The following is a 12475-nucleotide window of genomic DNA, read 5'->3' as shown; positions in this document are numbered from 1 at the left end:
TTAATTCTACCCCCTAGCAATATATCTTAAGTTTAATCTTCAATATAAACTATTTAAAAACTTATTTTTTTATATATATATATAAATCTACACGGACAAAGATCTGTACACGTCGTTCATTATTTATTCATGATTCTGTGTTAAAAATAAAGATATTTAAGAACATTGGAATGTTTTCTCAGCGATTTTCTTATGAAAATCCTGATGCGGCCCGGCCTCAACTAGATTCCGCCTCCAGCGGCCCCCGGCTGATTTGAGTTTGAGACCCCTGGTTTAGAACGAGTCAAAACATTTGGCTGAGACGACCTCTTTAACGACAAATGTGAATGATGTCAAGACTGTAAGGGCTGGTTTTCCAGACAGGATGAAAAACGAGGTGTGTGTGCACGCTCCCGTGTTTCATAACTGGTGGATAATATCTGCCAGACACAAGCAGCCAGTCTCCTGGAAAGCAGACGGACTCGACTCCCGGACAGAAATAGACCTGCAGCACACAGAAAGGACACCACCAGACAATCCCACAACCCAAACGCTGCTAAAAGAGTCCGAGACTCGGGATGAACTCAGACATATCAACCCTTCTCTCCTGAAAAATAAAAAAGAAGACCTGCTTTGATGGAGTGAAAGAGGAAAAACAGGTTGATCCGTCCGTCAGACGGGAATCTCTTTGATGGGATTCAGGTTGTCCATCCCTGGTTTGGGAAAAGATTTGGTTCCCGCAAAGAAAGCGTTCATTCTTCTTGTTCAGTTGACTGTAAACAAGCTTTCATCCTCTCCTGCATCAGTTCTTGTATCCCGCTTAGGGCTGATTATCACTGTTAAAGTATTCAACCGATTCAATAGTTCTGGACGACAACGACCCGATTGTTTTCATAATTCTTCTGTCTTACTGCCTCTTTGACTCTTTTTCCTGTTTGATAACTCGACAATCGCTGTCCTGTTGCTTCATTTCTACTTCGATTACATCAGGTGACCATCGGCTACGGTGGCCGTTTGGTCCAGTTAGTCCACTCCCGGACTGCTTTGTATTCAGACTGAAGAGTGAACCGAAGTTCAGTCTCGGTAATGAACCGAGACCACCTTGAAGTTTGGGTCCCAGAGCGGTTCCTGGTCCCAGACCAGAGTCTACTTGGGTGTATTCAGACTAAAACTTTGTTCTATGGAAACAAACTTTGGTTCCCTTTAACCCTTGGGCTATCTTACGGGGTCCGGATGACCCGACCCTAACATTGACGTGTTATTCATTCCATGACAAAGGTGGACAGGGTTTCATGTCTGCCGAAGACACCAGAGAAGATTAAAAAATAAAAAATAAAAAAATAAAAAGTTCAGTGGACAGTCTTGTGGGGTCCAGATGACCCCACTCCCAACGTCAACATACCCAGGACAGCACGAGGGTTATGCAGACTAGATGTGTCCTGAAAGAACAAAGAAGTTTTGCCTGAAAATGACAAGAATTCATCTAAAACTACAATCAATTCAAGGATTTGATGAACTGATCATCTGGAATCGGTTGGATATCCAGTATTGATTTACGCCCATCCCTAAGACAAATCAATGTTTTCCTGCAGGATTCTGCCCTAGATATCTCTTTTTGTTGTGAATATTGAGACCTTTCTGACTCGTGGACCATTGGGGATTCTAACATTTGGCAGAAGGGCCGAACCAGGAAGAGTATTTTGGTCATCAACCTCATGAGAGACGGAAATAACCTGGAATCTGAGGAAACATGCTTTAATTTTGATTGACTATAAATACATATATTTGAAAACAGAACGTTGTTTTATTTCAGAACTGAGGCTTTTGTACTTATTTTAGAGCCAAATGGGTTAAGACTCATCAGGGAAAATGGAAATTAGAGAATGCTGCGTTCGTGTGGCGCTGGAATGATCGGAAAAACGGCTGTCCGAATCAGAAAACAGATGAGCGTCAGAAAATATGAATAAACAATAACTTCCTGCATCTAATTGGAACCATTCAGAGACACCAGAATCCCAGAAAATAAAATATTAAGGATTAATAATGTAATTTATTCCAGTTTGGCGGGCCACAGATGGCCCCCTGGCCGTAGTTTGCCCACCGCCGCTGTAGACCGTGGATGTCCAGTTATGCAGGTCCGTGTGGACCACGATCCCACCGAGCGTGGGTTTGTCACTTCCTCTTTCCATTTACCCTCTGTTCCCTCTCCCCCCCTTTCCCGCTCGTTTTCTCGAGTCTATTTGCCCATCCCGCTGCTTTTTCCATCACCCAGAGATCCTGAACGAAGCTGCAGTGTTTGTCTGGAAGCGGCTCCGGTGATTTGCTCTCGCGGTTTCTCTGACATGGCGAGCTACACCTGCAGAACCGCACAATGACTTCCCAGAAGGTAAAACAACATACGGTCTGGGTTTTCACTCTGCATACTTCAGAGGTGTGCTAAAGCCGTGTGAGGGGGCCGCTCTGCTGCCCTCCAGCTGCCCTGCTCCGTCTTCTCTTCAGGGTCACAGCTGGAACGTTTGCCCCTCCATCTACCTCCATCCACTCCCGCTTCCTGTCTTTTCAGCAGTAAGGTCACGCAGCCAGAATCCACTTCCGCGGTTTTCTGCTGATCTTTATCTTCTGGAAGCAGATCTAGTTTCATCTGAAGAGCCAGTATTTAGTCAGCGTTCAGTCCTGACAGTTTCTTTTCTTCTCTGGTTCCTCTTGTTGGTCGTCAGGTGATGCTGCAGATATTTAGAGAGCAGCTTTTAGCAACAAAAAAATGTAACTAGAGAAGTTACATTACCTACTAATGCTAGTGTGAAGAGTATTTGCTAAAAGTAGTCGCTGAAGATCCTGAAGCGTTTTTCTGAAAATGGCGACACAATTTACATTAATTGGTGCAGGGATTTACTGAAAATGCAAAAACTATTTACAAAATACTAAATTTGCTAAAAGACTGAAAATTTTGTTAAAAAACTATGAAAGAGTGCAGAAGTTGACCTAAATTTCTAAAAAAAAAAAAATAGTAGTAAAATTGCTTAAAAATTCCTAATACATGCTAATTTTGCTCAAATATATAGTGCGTTTCTTAAATATGAGCTAAACCTCAAATTATCCTGAAAAACCCCAGTCGATGCCAAATTAGCCAAAAAACTCTGATTGTTGCTTAAATACTAACTAAACTCCAAAGTAGCCTAAAATTCCTCAGTAAACTAAATTAATTAAAAGCGTTAGCCTGTTGCTAAAATAGAAGCTAAACTCTAAATTAGCCTGAAAAATCTCAGTACATGACTTAGCCTAAAACGTTAGCATGCTGATAAAATAGAAGCTAAACACTAAATTAGCCTAAAATTCCCCAGTAGGGGCCAAATTAGACGTAAATTTTAGCCTGTTGCTAAAATAGAAGCTAAACTCCAAATTAGCCAACAATTCATCAGTAAACTTAGTCAAAAATGTTAGCCTCTTGCTAAAATAGAAGCTAAAGTCCAAATTAAAAACATCAGTAAATGCCAAATTAGCTAAATACATTAGCCTGTTGCTAAAATAGAAGCTAAACTCTAAATTAGCCTATAAAAATCTCAATAGATGACAGATTAGCCAAAAACGTTAGCATGTTGCTAAAATAGATGCTAAACTCCAAATTAGCCTATAAAAACCTCAGTAGGAAACAAATTAGCCAAAAACGTTAGCATGTTGCTAAATATTAGGTAAACTCCAAATAAAAAAAAAAATACTATAAAAGATTAAAACATAGTCCATGAATATATTTAAATGCTTGTTTCTAATCTACTTAAAATTTGAAAATTGAATACTTTCTCATTCATTTCCTATGGGGAATATTTTGCTCAATATTTCCAAAACTATAAAGTTTATGAATACTGAAAATACGAACAGTAACGTCCTGAACGAGCTGAACGTTTTGATACCAAGATTGAAAACACTATAAGTGTGATCCAGTTTTTATATGCCCAAAAACAGCAGGAGAATGACCATAGTGTGAATGTTTTGTAAGAATTCACACAACAAACCCTCCCTCCTGCTGGTTGTCTCATCTCAGGCTAGGCTGACTAACATGGAAGGAATGTGCTGAGTCTACATCCTCCGCCGCTGCTGGTCTCTGGAATTCCGATAGAAATGAGGAACGCCCAGCTCCACCGGTCCCACCAAATCCTGCGGCTGGGGCCCATTCTCTCCTTCTAATCCCGCTGTTCCTCTCCGTCCGTCACTCACGCATGCCGAGCCTGGAGCAGAGCAGACGGGGACGGGCTGGAAGGTGAGGCTGAGCCAGCGGAACGTGGGCAGACCATCAGAGAGTCTGGGTTTGGGGGGGATCAAAACGACCACACCGGTCAGAACCTGGAAGATCTGTAGCTTTAAAGAGGGAAACTCTGATGTTTTCTTTGCAGGTTAAATAAACGTACTGAAGACTTCTCAGCTCACTGCGGCTTATTAGCTCTGCTTACTGAGTCTTTTTGAGCTTTCAGATTTAAGCATCACGACTCGCCGTTTGACAAACTTCAGATTCTCGTCTTTCTCATCTGTTTTTAATAAAAGTGATGCTCTCAAACTTATCCTGGTTCTGGAAGTGCTGAACTACTTGATAAAAATGGTTCTGATGAGACAAAGATTTTAACGACATTAGACAGAAAAAATGTTCTGAAAGTTTCTTCTTGTGTCTGTTTTCAACAATAGTCTGCATTGTTTGGGCTAAACTATGGAGTAAAACATTGACTGTATATGAGAACTGGACTGAGCGACTCCTCCCCCCCTTGCATTCCTAACAGGAAGTGGCTCCAAGAAGCCAAAATCCCATAGACTTCCATAAACAAATAAACTCAGCCATTCTATTGGTCGGATTAACCATTCTATCCTTTATCTTCAGTTTTTTATTATGTTACAGTGATGGAGTGATGGGATAAGAACCAAACAAGAAAGGCTCTGGTATCAGCTGGTGGAGCCTTTTGGCCGCTATGATGCACAAATAAGCGGCTCACTAAAGATATTACCTGTCGGCCAACTTCATCTACGTTTAGGTTCAAACTTGTTTTCTGATCCTTTTCTGTCACTGGCTGCTCCAGCTGCACTAGGAGTGACCTGGCTCCAAAAACTGCTGCTTTATTAAGGTGGAAAGTAAGTTCCCACTTGTTTGGACGATCAAAAACTGCTCCAAAAATAACATCATTTATAGAAAAAAAAAGCATTCATCGACATCATGTGTGTCTACTCTCATTCAGTCTGATGTATTTCATTGAAAAATAGAAGTAACTATGTAAAGCATTACTTGTGATAATGTTAGTGTGAATGCTGTTAGCTGAATGTGGCTGCTGAAGCTGAAAGCTTGCTAAAATATTAGATAAATGCCAAATAAGCCACAAAAAAACAAAGAAAACCCTGAAAAGATGTCTAATTCTGCCAAAATACCTAGCATAACACTAAATTATTAGCTAAACACCAAAATTAGCCTAAAAAACTGGAAATAAATCTAAATTTACCAAAACAGCTAGCATAATGCTAAAATATTAGCTTAGCTCCAAATTAGCCTCAAAATTTGGAAAAATGTCCAATTTGGCCAAAACAACTAGCATAATGCTAGAATATGAGCTAAACTCCAAATTATCTTGAAGAAAATAAGGGGAAAAAATCTGAATTTGCCAGAACAGCTAGCATAATGCTAAATTATTAGCTAAACTCCAAAATTACCCTAAAGAAATGGAAAAATAGTTCTAAATTTGGACAAAAACACTAGTATAATGCTGAAGTTATTGATAATCCCAAAATTCTCCTAAAAGAAACTATAAAAAAAAACTAAATTTAACCAAAACAACTAGCTTAATACTAAATTATTAGTTAAACTCTAAACTAGTCTAAAAAAAAACACACAAAAAAATTGAAACTTGCCAAAACAGCTAGCATGATGCTGAAAATGTTAGCTAAACTCCAAAATTACCCTAAAGAAATTGAAAAAAAGTTCTAAATTTGGACAAAAACTCTAGTGTAATTCTGAAGTTTTAGATAATCCCCTAAATTATCCTAAAAGAAACTAAAAAAACTAAATTTGGCCAAAACAGCTAGCATAATGCTAAATTATTAGCTAAACTACAAACTGTCCTCAAAAAAAATTACATTTGCCAAAACAGCTAGCATAATGCTGAAAATGTTAGCTAATCTCCAAAATTACCCTAAAGAAATTGAAAAAAGTTCTAAATTTGGACAAAAACTCTAGTGTAATTCTGAAGTTTTAGATAATCCAATAAATTATCCTAAAAGAAACTAAAAAAACTAAATTTGGCCAAAACAGCTAGCATAATGCTAAAATGTTAGCTAAACTCCAACTTAGCCTAAAAAAATAGAAAAAAAATCAGTTCGTCAAAACAGCTGTCATAATGCTAAAATATTAGCTAAACTTCAAAAAAAGCCTAAAGAAATGGAAAAAAGTTCTAAATTTGGCCAAAAAAGCTAGCATGACGCTATATTATTAGCTAAACTCCAAATTAGCCTAAAAAGCTGGAAAAAAAAGACTGCTTTCGTCAATATTTTAAAAACTATAAAGTTTATGAATACCAAAAGTACCAGCAGTAATGTCCTGAATGAGCTGAATGTTTTGATACCAAGATCACTGAAATCTCTGAAAGTGTGATGGAGTTTTTGTCAAAAAAACGTACAGAAAGGAGCAGGAGAATCACTGTAGTGTGAATGTTTAATCATTCACACACGGAGCTTCTTTTTGGATACATGACCTCGATTGGCATCAAACTAAAGGTTTTAGGGACTTTCTTCATCAGAGCTCATTCTTCTATAAATTAGTTGCAGAAAACTGTATTTTTATTGACTGCAGTTACCTTTAATAATTTACTAGGAGTCAATTACACAACAAACATCTTTAGTGTTTTATTATCCCAACAGCATGAAAATAATTAATCGGATAAAACGAAAGTCTAGTTAGAAAAACTATTAATAATTAAAGTCTGCAACCAAAGCAACTGTTTCCTCTGAACAGATTCATTCTTCAGAAGTTCCAATAAACCCCAAAGACTAAAGTTACCCCCTTTTTGTTAGGCTGACCCTTGAAGGCCTCATTCGCAGGGCGGGGTGGCTGTAACCCTCCCGACTAGAAGATAAAGTGTCATAAAAGCTGCTGTAATCCTCCACCCCCCCAAAGGCAGCGATGTCCCAATCTTCCCGTGTTCTTCCCGTGTTCTTCTGAAGCTCCACCCCTCAGGACAGAGCTCGCTTCTTCTAAAGGCTGCGGTCTCCATGACAGAGTGCGGAGCCGGGGAACAATTCCCATCGTCCACCTTCTCCGTTTCCCTCGGAACAATCCGTCTTCCCAACAAAGCGTGAGAGGCGGAGCCCCCTGGAGACGCAGCGGCGTGAAGAGAGCGATCCCAGCAGCTCTTCAACAGGAAGTGATGCGTTTGGGGATGAATATGAGAGGTTGTAGACCCGAGGCGTTCTTGAGAATAACGCCTCAGTGTTGCATCAAGTCTTAATGGATTAAGAAGTCGGTTTAACAAAGAAACAAACAAACCCAGAGCTGCAGACATGCAACTTAATCTGTTTGTAGGAAAACCAAACAGGTTTGTCACGATGGAAGTGAAAGGAAAAATGAAAGAGAGCACGGTCCTCCATCAGAGTCTTCCCACGATTGTGAGACTCGTTTTACTCTGACGACCTTTTCTTTAAAGCTTGCAAAGGTTCGGTTTTCTCCACCCGCTGCACCGTTTTTATGAGCCTCTGAGCCAATCATGTGCGCTCTGGGCCAACGCCCTCCAGTATCCACTTACACAGACACCAGAACACCTGAGAAATCTAAGAGAATAAACCTTTACAAACAGCAGAAAAACTAAAAGATTTGAACCAACTTCTTCGTTGAATTTTGATCGTCATCATTTCGTGATATAAATCCTGGTTTCTTTGCATCGTTTGGCCAAAAGTGCGAGTTATGTGTGATATTTATTGTGGTCGTCGATACGATTCATAGTCGATTTTGATTATTTTGAACAAATCGATTCACTGACCTAAAGTGGATCCCAAACATCCAGACTCCGAGATAAATACCTGGTTCTAGAGCAGGTGACATTTTCCAGATTTCTTGAAGAAATTTAAGGACTTGATAAAAGACTATCGTTTTTCCACATTAGATTAGTCCAAAGAGAACATTATTAGAACATTCTACCACATTGTGTGCTCAAATGTCTTCCCACTACCAACCACCGGAGGGCGCTGTAGGTGTATGTATAAATATTTGCTTCTGGCAGCAACGCAGAAGAAGAAGTGCCATCCAAAACAAACATGGAGGAGAATCTGATCGTTCTCCTCATGAACTTTAAGACATTTTTCTTATTTGCATCCATAGATTCTTGTTCGTTTCTCTGACTAGTGCGGGACAGAAAGACAGAAGTACCGCTGAAAGCGTCCGTTGTCCTCCAGGGTGTATTCTGGGAAAAGGATTTGTTCCGGATCGAGTCCTGAATCTTGCGTTTGTTCTATACTCGGACAGAGATTTCTGCGTCAGACCAAACCTTCTAAACAGAACCATGTGACTAAAGATCTCTTCAGTCATTGGCCAGCAGTTATTGGGGCGGGTCAAAACAAAAAAGAGAAAGATGGAGATGCTGCAGTTTAGTTTTCAAAATATTTTACTTACTCAAATGTTTTTCTTTCGCTGCTCAATTTTGACCGTCTGTATCAACATCAGGTTCAACTCTTTTACTGAAGCTTAAAAAATAACTTATTTGTATTGATAAAACATAAATATGAAGAGAAAATACTTTTTTTCAAAATTTGAAACAGTTCTTTACTTTTAACAGAGGTTCACATGATTTCCTTTCAAAATAAAAGACACGTTAATCCCAAAAATGTGACTTATATGATTTTTTCTTTTTTATCAGCCAGTTTTTGGCTGCCAGAAGCAACTTATATTCTGAAAAATAATAATGTATAATTTCAATGTTATTTTCTTCTGCATCCCACGTGTCAAAGTCAAGGCCCGGGGGCCGGATCCGGCCCTCCAGGTAATTTATTTTATTGTTATTAATGACCCGATGTTATCTTGTTCTCATTTCTAACTTGTATAATTTTGACAAAATATATTTCTATGGAGAGTAAAATATTGAAAGTTATTTAAGGTTTGAGTTGATTTATTCTGGGATAATATTCCTGCATTTTTATTCATAGTTATTAGAGCTGCCACGATTGGTCAACTAATCAACGACTATTTAACTATTAAAATAGTCGATTAGTTGTTACTTTTTTATATGGTGTAGTAAAGTTGAACATTATAATCACATTCTGCAACTTTATGGACAATTTTGGCATTTATTAAGGTTTTTAGACCATTTTGGATCTTAGCTAATATTTCCGCTACATGCTAGCTACTGTAGCTAATTTAGGCTTTTTTTTCTTCTGTTTTAGGTTAATTTGTAGTTTAACTAATATTTAAGCTGCATGCTGGCTACTTTAGCTTTTTTTTCAGTTTTTAGGCTAATTTGGAGTTTAGCTGCATGCTAGCTGCTCTGGCTAACTTCAGCTTTTTTTAAGCTTTTTTTTTAGCTAACTAATATTTTAGCTAGCCATCAGCTTCAGCATCTTCAGCTTTCACAACTAGCATCTTTAGCGGCCAAATTCAGCTAACAGCATTCACACTCATTATCGTAGGTAATGCTATATATCTAGTTTTTAGTTTAAAGCTAATGATGGTTAAGATTTGTACTATATGTACACGACCCGATTAGTTGACTAATCAGAAAAAATAATCAGTGATTAGTCGACTATTAAAATAATCGTTTTTGGAACCACTAATATGTTAAAAAGTAACATTCTTAAACATTATGTGGATCTGTTTACTGATTATTTAGAGACCAATACAAGTTTTGCTGATTTTTTTAAAAACATATTTTACAAACAATTCACAAAATTCTTCGTTTTCAAGCTCATATACTATAAAATATATCTATTAATATTCCATTTTAAAATAGTGATATCTTAAACCAAAAACAGCTTGTATCTTGTTTCCTTAGTCGTTCATATCTTTCATATTCTGCAGAAATGCAGGAAAAACTCATTAAAACGGTTTGCTACATCACAGTAAAAGGCTATTAGAATAGTTAATAAAACATTTTGTGAACCTGTGAATTGTGAAACAAACACACATTTTTAGTGTTTAATAAATGTTTATCCTGTTCGTTCCGTGATATAAAATGTGTGTTTGGATTTTGGCCTCTTGTGTGATTGAGTTCAACACTCCTGATCCACAGTTGCAGAAAGTAGAACACTCCTCCAGAAAACAGTTGTTAGTTTGACCTGGGCGTGCAGCTCCTGATGTTGTTGTAATCTGATTACTTAACAAAAGAACTGTTGACACAAAGATTGAAATGGAAGGTCGGTCCAATCAGAGACACAGTAGCTCCAGAAGTCCTTCTCCAAACACTCTTGTGTTTACGGACGGTCAGCGTGATTACAGCCCTCTGCCGCCGTCATTACACGGCTGGGGGAGCCGCGTTTAGGCCTGGGGTTGACTTGATGATTATTTGGGTGGATGACGTGGGTGGTGGAGAGGAAGGAGGCTGAGCGCGGGACCCAGAAACTTTAATCTCGCCAGCAGAGCGTCTGTTATTATTCCCACAGCACCAGCGGGGGAGAAAAAAAAAAAAAAAACCTCAGCTGGGGCAGAATGTCATTTCTCCATGAAGCCTCCAACCGCAGCAGCATCACGGCTGCAGACGCAGGGACAAAACGCAGACGGACCAGAACCAACACTCCACCACAGTGGTACATTCCACATCCACAGCGTGAGCAGAAGCTCCATCTGCCCTGGAAACACTCAGCTTTAAAACAAAACACTGAAAACCTTCATGACACCTGAAGCCGAGCTGAGTCACCTTCAGGGTCTAAAGTCTGGTCCAAAGGGTCATGAGTCACTCAGTTTGTTTATGGTGGATCAATCACAACCTCCTTATCACACAGATAATCTGAGTCCATGTTCGCAGACCGAGTGGTTTCCTTTAGGGGTGGAGTCGGTAACCTCTACCAGGAGAACAGGCTCGTTTTCTACTGATCCAAACCTGGAAGGAGCCGCATGGTCTCACTTTAGTCCTTTAATTTAAACAATACATATGAATTATGTCTAGTTTGGAGTTGGTAGTCTTAGTTTTCTGGCTTTGTTTATTTGTTTTGTTGAGGTAGTTTTGGTTTGGGGGATCTGCTGACTCTAACGGCCTAATTGGATCTAACAAAATAAATAAATAAAGCCCACAAATGAAGACTACCCCAATGGGGTTGGACCTTGGTAGTCTTTATTTGTGGGCTTTATTTATTTGTTTTCTCTCTGTATTTTTGGTTAGGGTGAGCTGTTGACTCCGATGGTCACATATCCGGGTCAGAAGTCTCCATGACTTACTTTATGTTTGTCCATGGAGATCAAAGATCCACACGTGGCTCCTGCTTTAGGTTTATGAACAAACTTGAAGATGAATCCCGTCACAAAAACATAACCAAATGCAACCTTTCTGTGTTTTTTAGGAAGCAAGTTAAAGATAAATTCAGACTTTTGCAGCAGCAACTCCCTGAAAGAGGAAGCTGAAGGAGTTTGTGGAGTAAACTCTCCAGAGAACAGAAACATGCAGCTCAGATGAATCCACGGACGCGCTCAGCTTCCTGAAGATCTGGAAAGTCCTGCAAACGTCCAGGCAGTTACCTAACGTGATCGCGGAGGGAGGGCTCGCGGAGCCACAGATGGAATGCCATCCAAAAACACACTTTTACGCACGAATGCGTAAAAACCAAAACGCGAAGCTGCAGTTTTGTCTGATTACAAAGCCAAACAGCTGTTCCCGGCAGGCGGTTCCGCTCAGAGTTTCCCGAACTTACCAACTGCAACGCACAGCAGATCCATCAGCACGTACAGGTTCTTCCTCCTCCTCGTGTCCATGTTTGGGAAGACCGTCTGCGGGTTCTGCTGTCTGAAGACGCGCGCGGGTCACACCAGCACGATGCAAACCTGCATGACGAGTCCTTCCGGGATCCTCCGCTCTACCTGTGCGCTCACCTCACCGGTTAATGGGGGCGCGTGAGTTCGCAGAAGTTCCGCTCCGCGCGCGCGACACTGCTCCCCGACACCCGCGGATCCTCCTGACTACACTGCGCCGGAGGCGGTTCGACTGGCCGAACTCTCCGGTCACACCACCCCACCAGCACCTCTACGCTGGTCCCTCCTCCCGACTTCCTCGTTTGGCTCCTGAGTGGCTTTACGCACGGGCGCGCGCGCGGACCGGGGACGCCAACCTCAGTGGTTTGTCTCTCAGAGCGCGCGGGCTTCCATGAGGAAGGATTGGAACCGCAGCAAGGAGGAGCCAACAGAGTCCAACAGAGGAGATGAGACATCAACAAAAACATGAAACTAAAATGACGTCAGAATGCTACTTATGTGTTTTTAGATTTCAGGAACAAAACCACAAATTTAGTTTATTTAAATGTAAATGTATTCAGTTCAGTTTGTGTTTATTAGTTTTTCATA

At 40.1% G+C, this 12475-nt stretch overlaps 1 protein-coding gene across 1 annotated transcript in view; it reads right to left on the bottom strand.

Moving 5' to 3' along the window:
* plpp2b (phospholipid phosphatase 2b) overlaps window positions 1–12323 on the bottom strand; it is a 28986-nt gene extending 16663 nt beyond the window's left edge. The window contains exon 1 of the mRNA XM_024279393.2: window positions 11830–12323. Within this exon, the coding sequence (XP_024135161.1) occupies window positions 11830–11890 (61 nt within the window). The 5' untranslated portion in view covers window positions 11891–12323. The remainder of the gene's footprint in view (window positions 1–11829) is intronic.
* Window positions 12324–12475: the final 152 nt, after the last annotated feature.

The sequence above is a fragment of the Oryzias melastigma genome, linkage group LG4 (assembly GCF_002922805.2).
Source record: "Oryzias melastigma strain HK-1 linkage group LG4, ASM292280v2, whole genome shotgun sequence".
Taxonomy (NCBI): Eukaryota; Metazoa; Chordata; class Actinopteri; order Beloniformes; family Adrianichthyidae; genus Oryzias; species Oryzias melastigma.
This window is presented reverse-complemented; position numbering and strand designations above follow the sequence as displayed.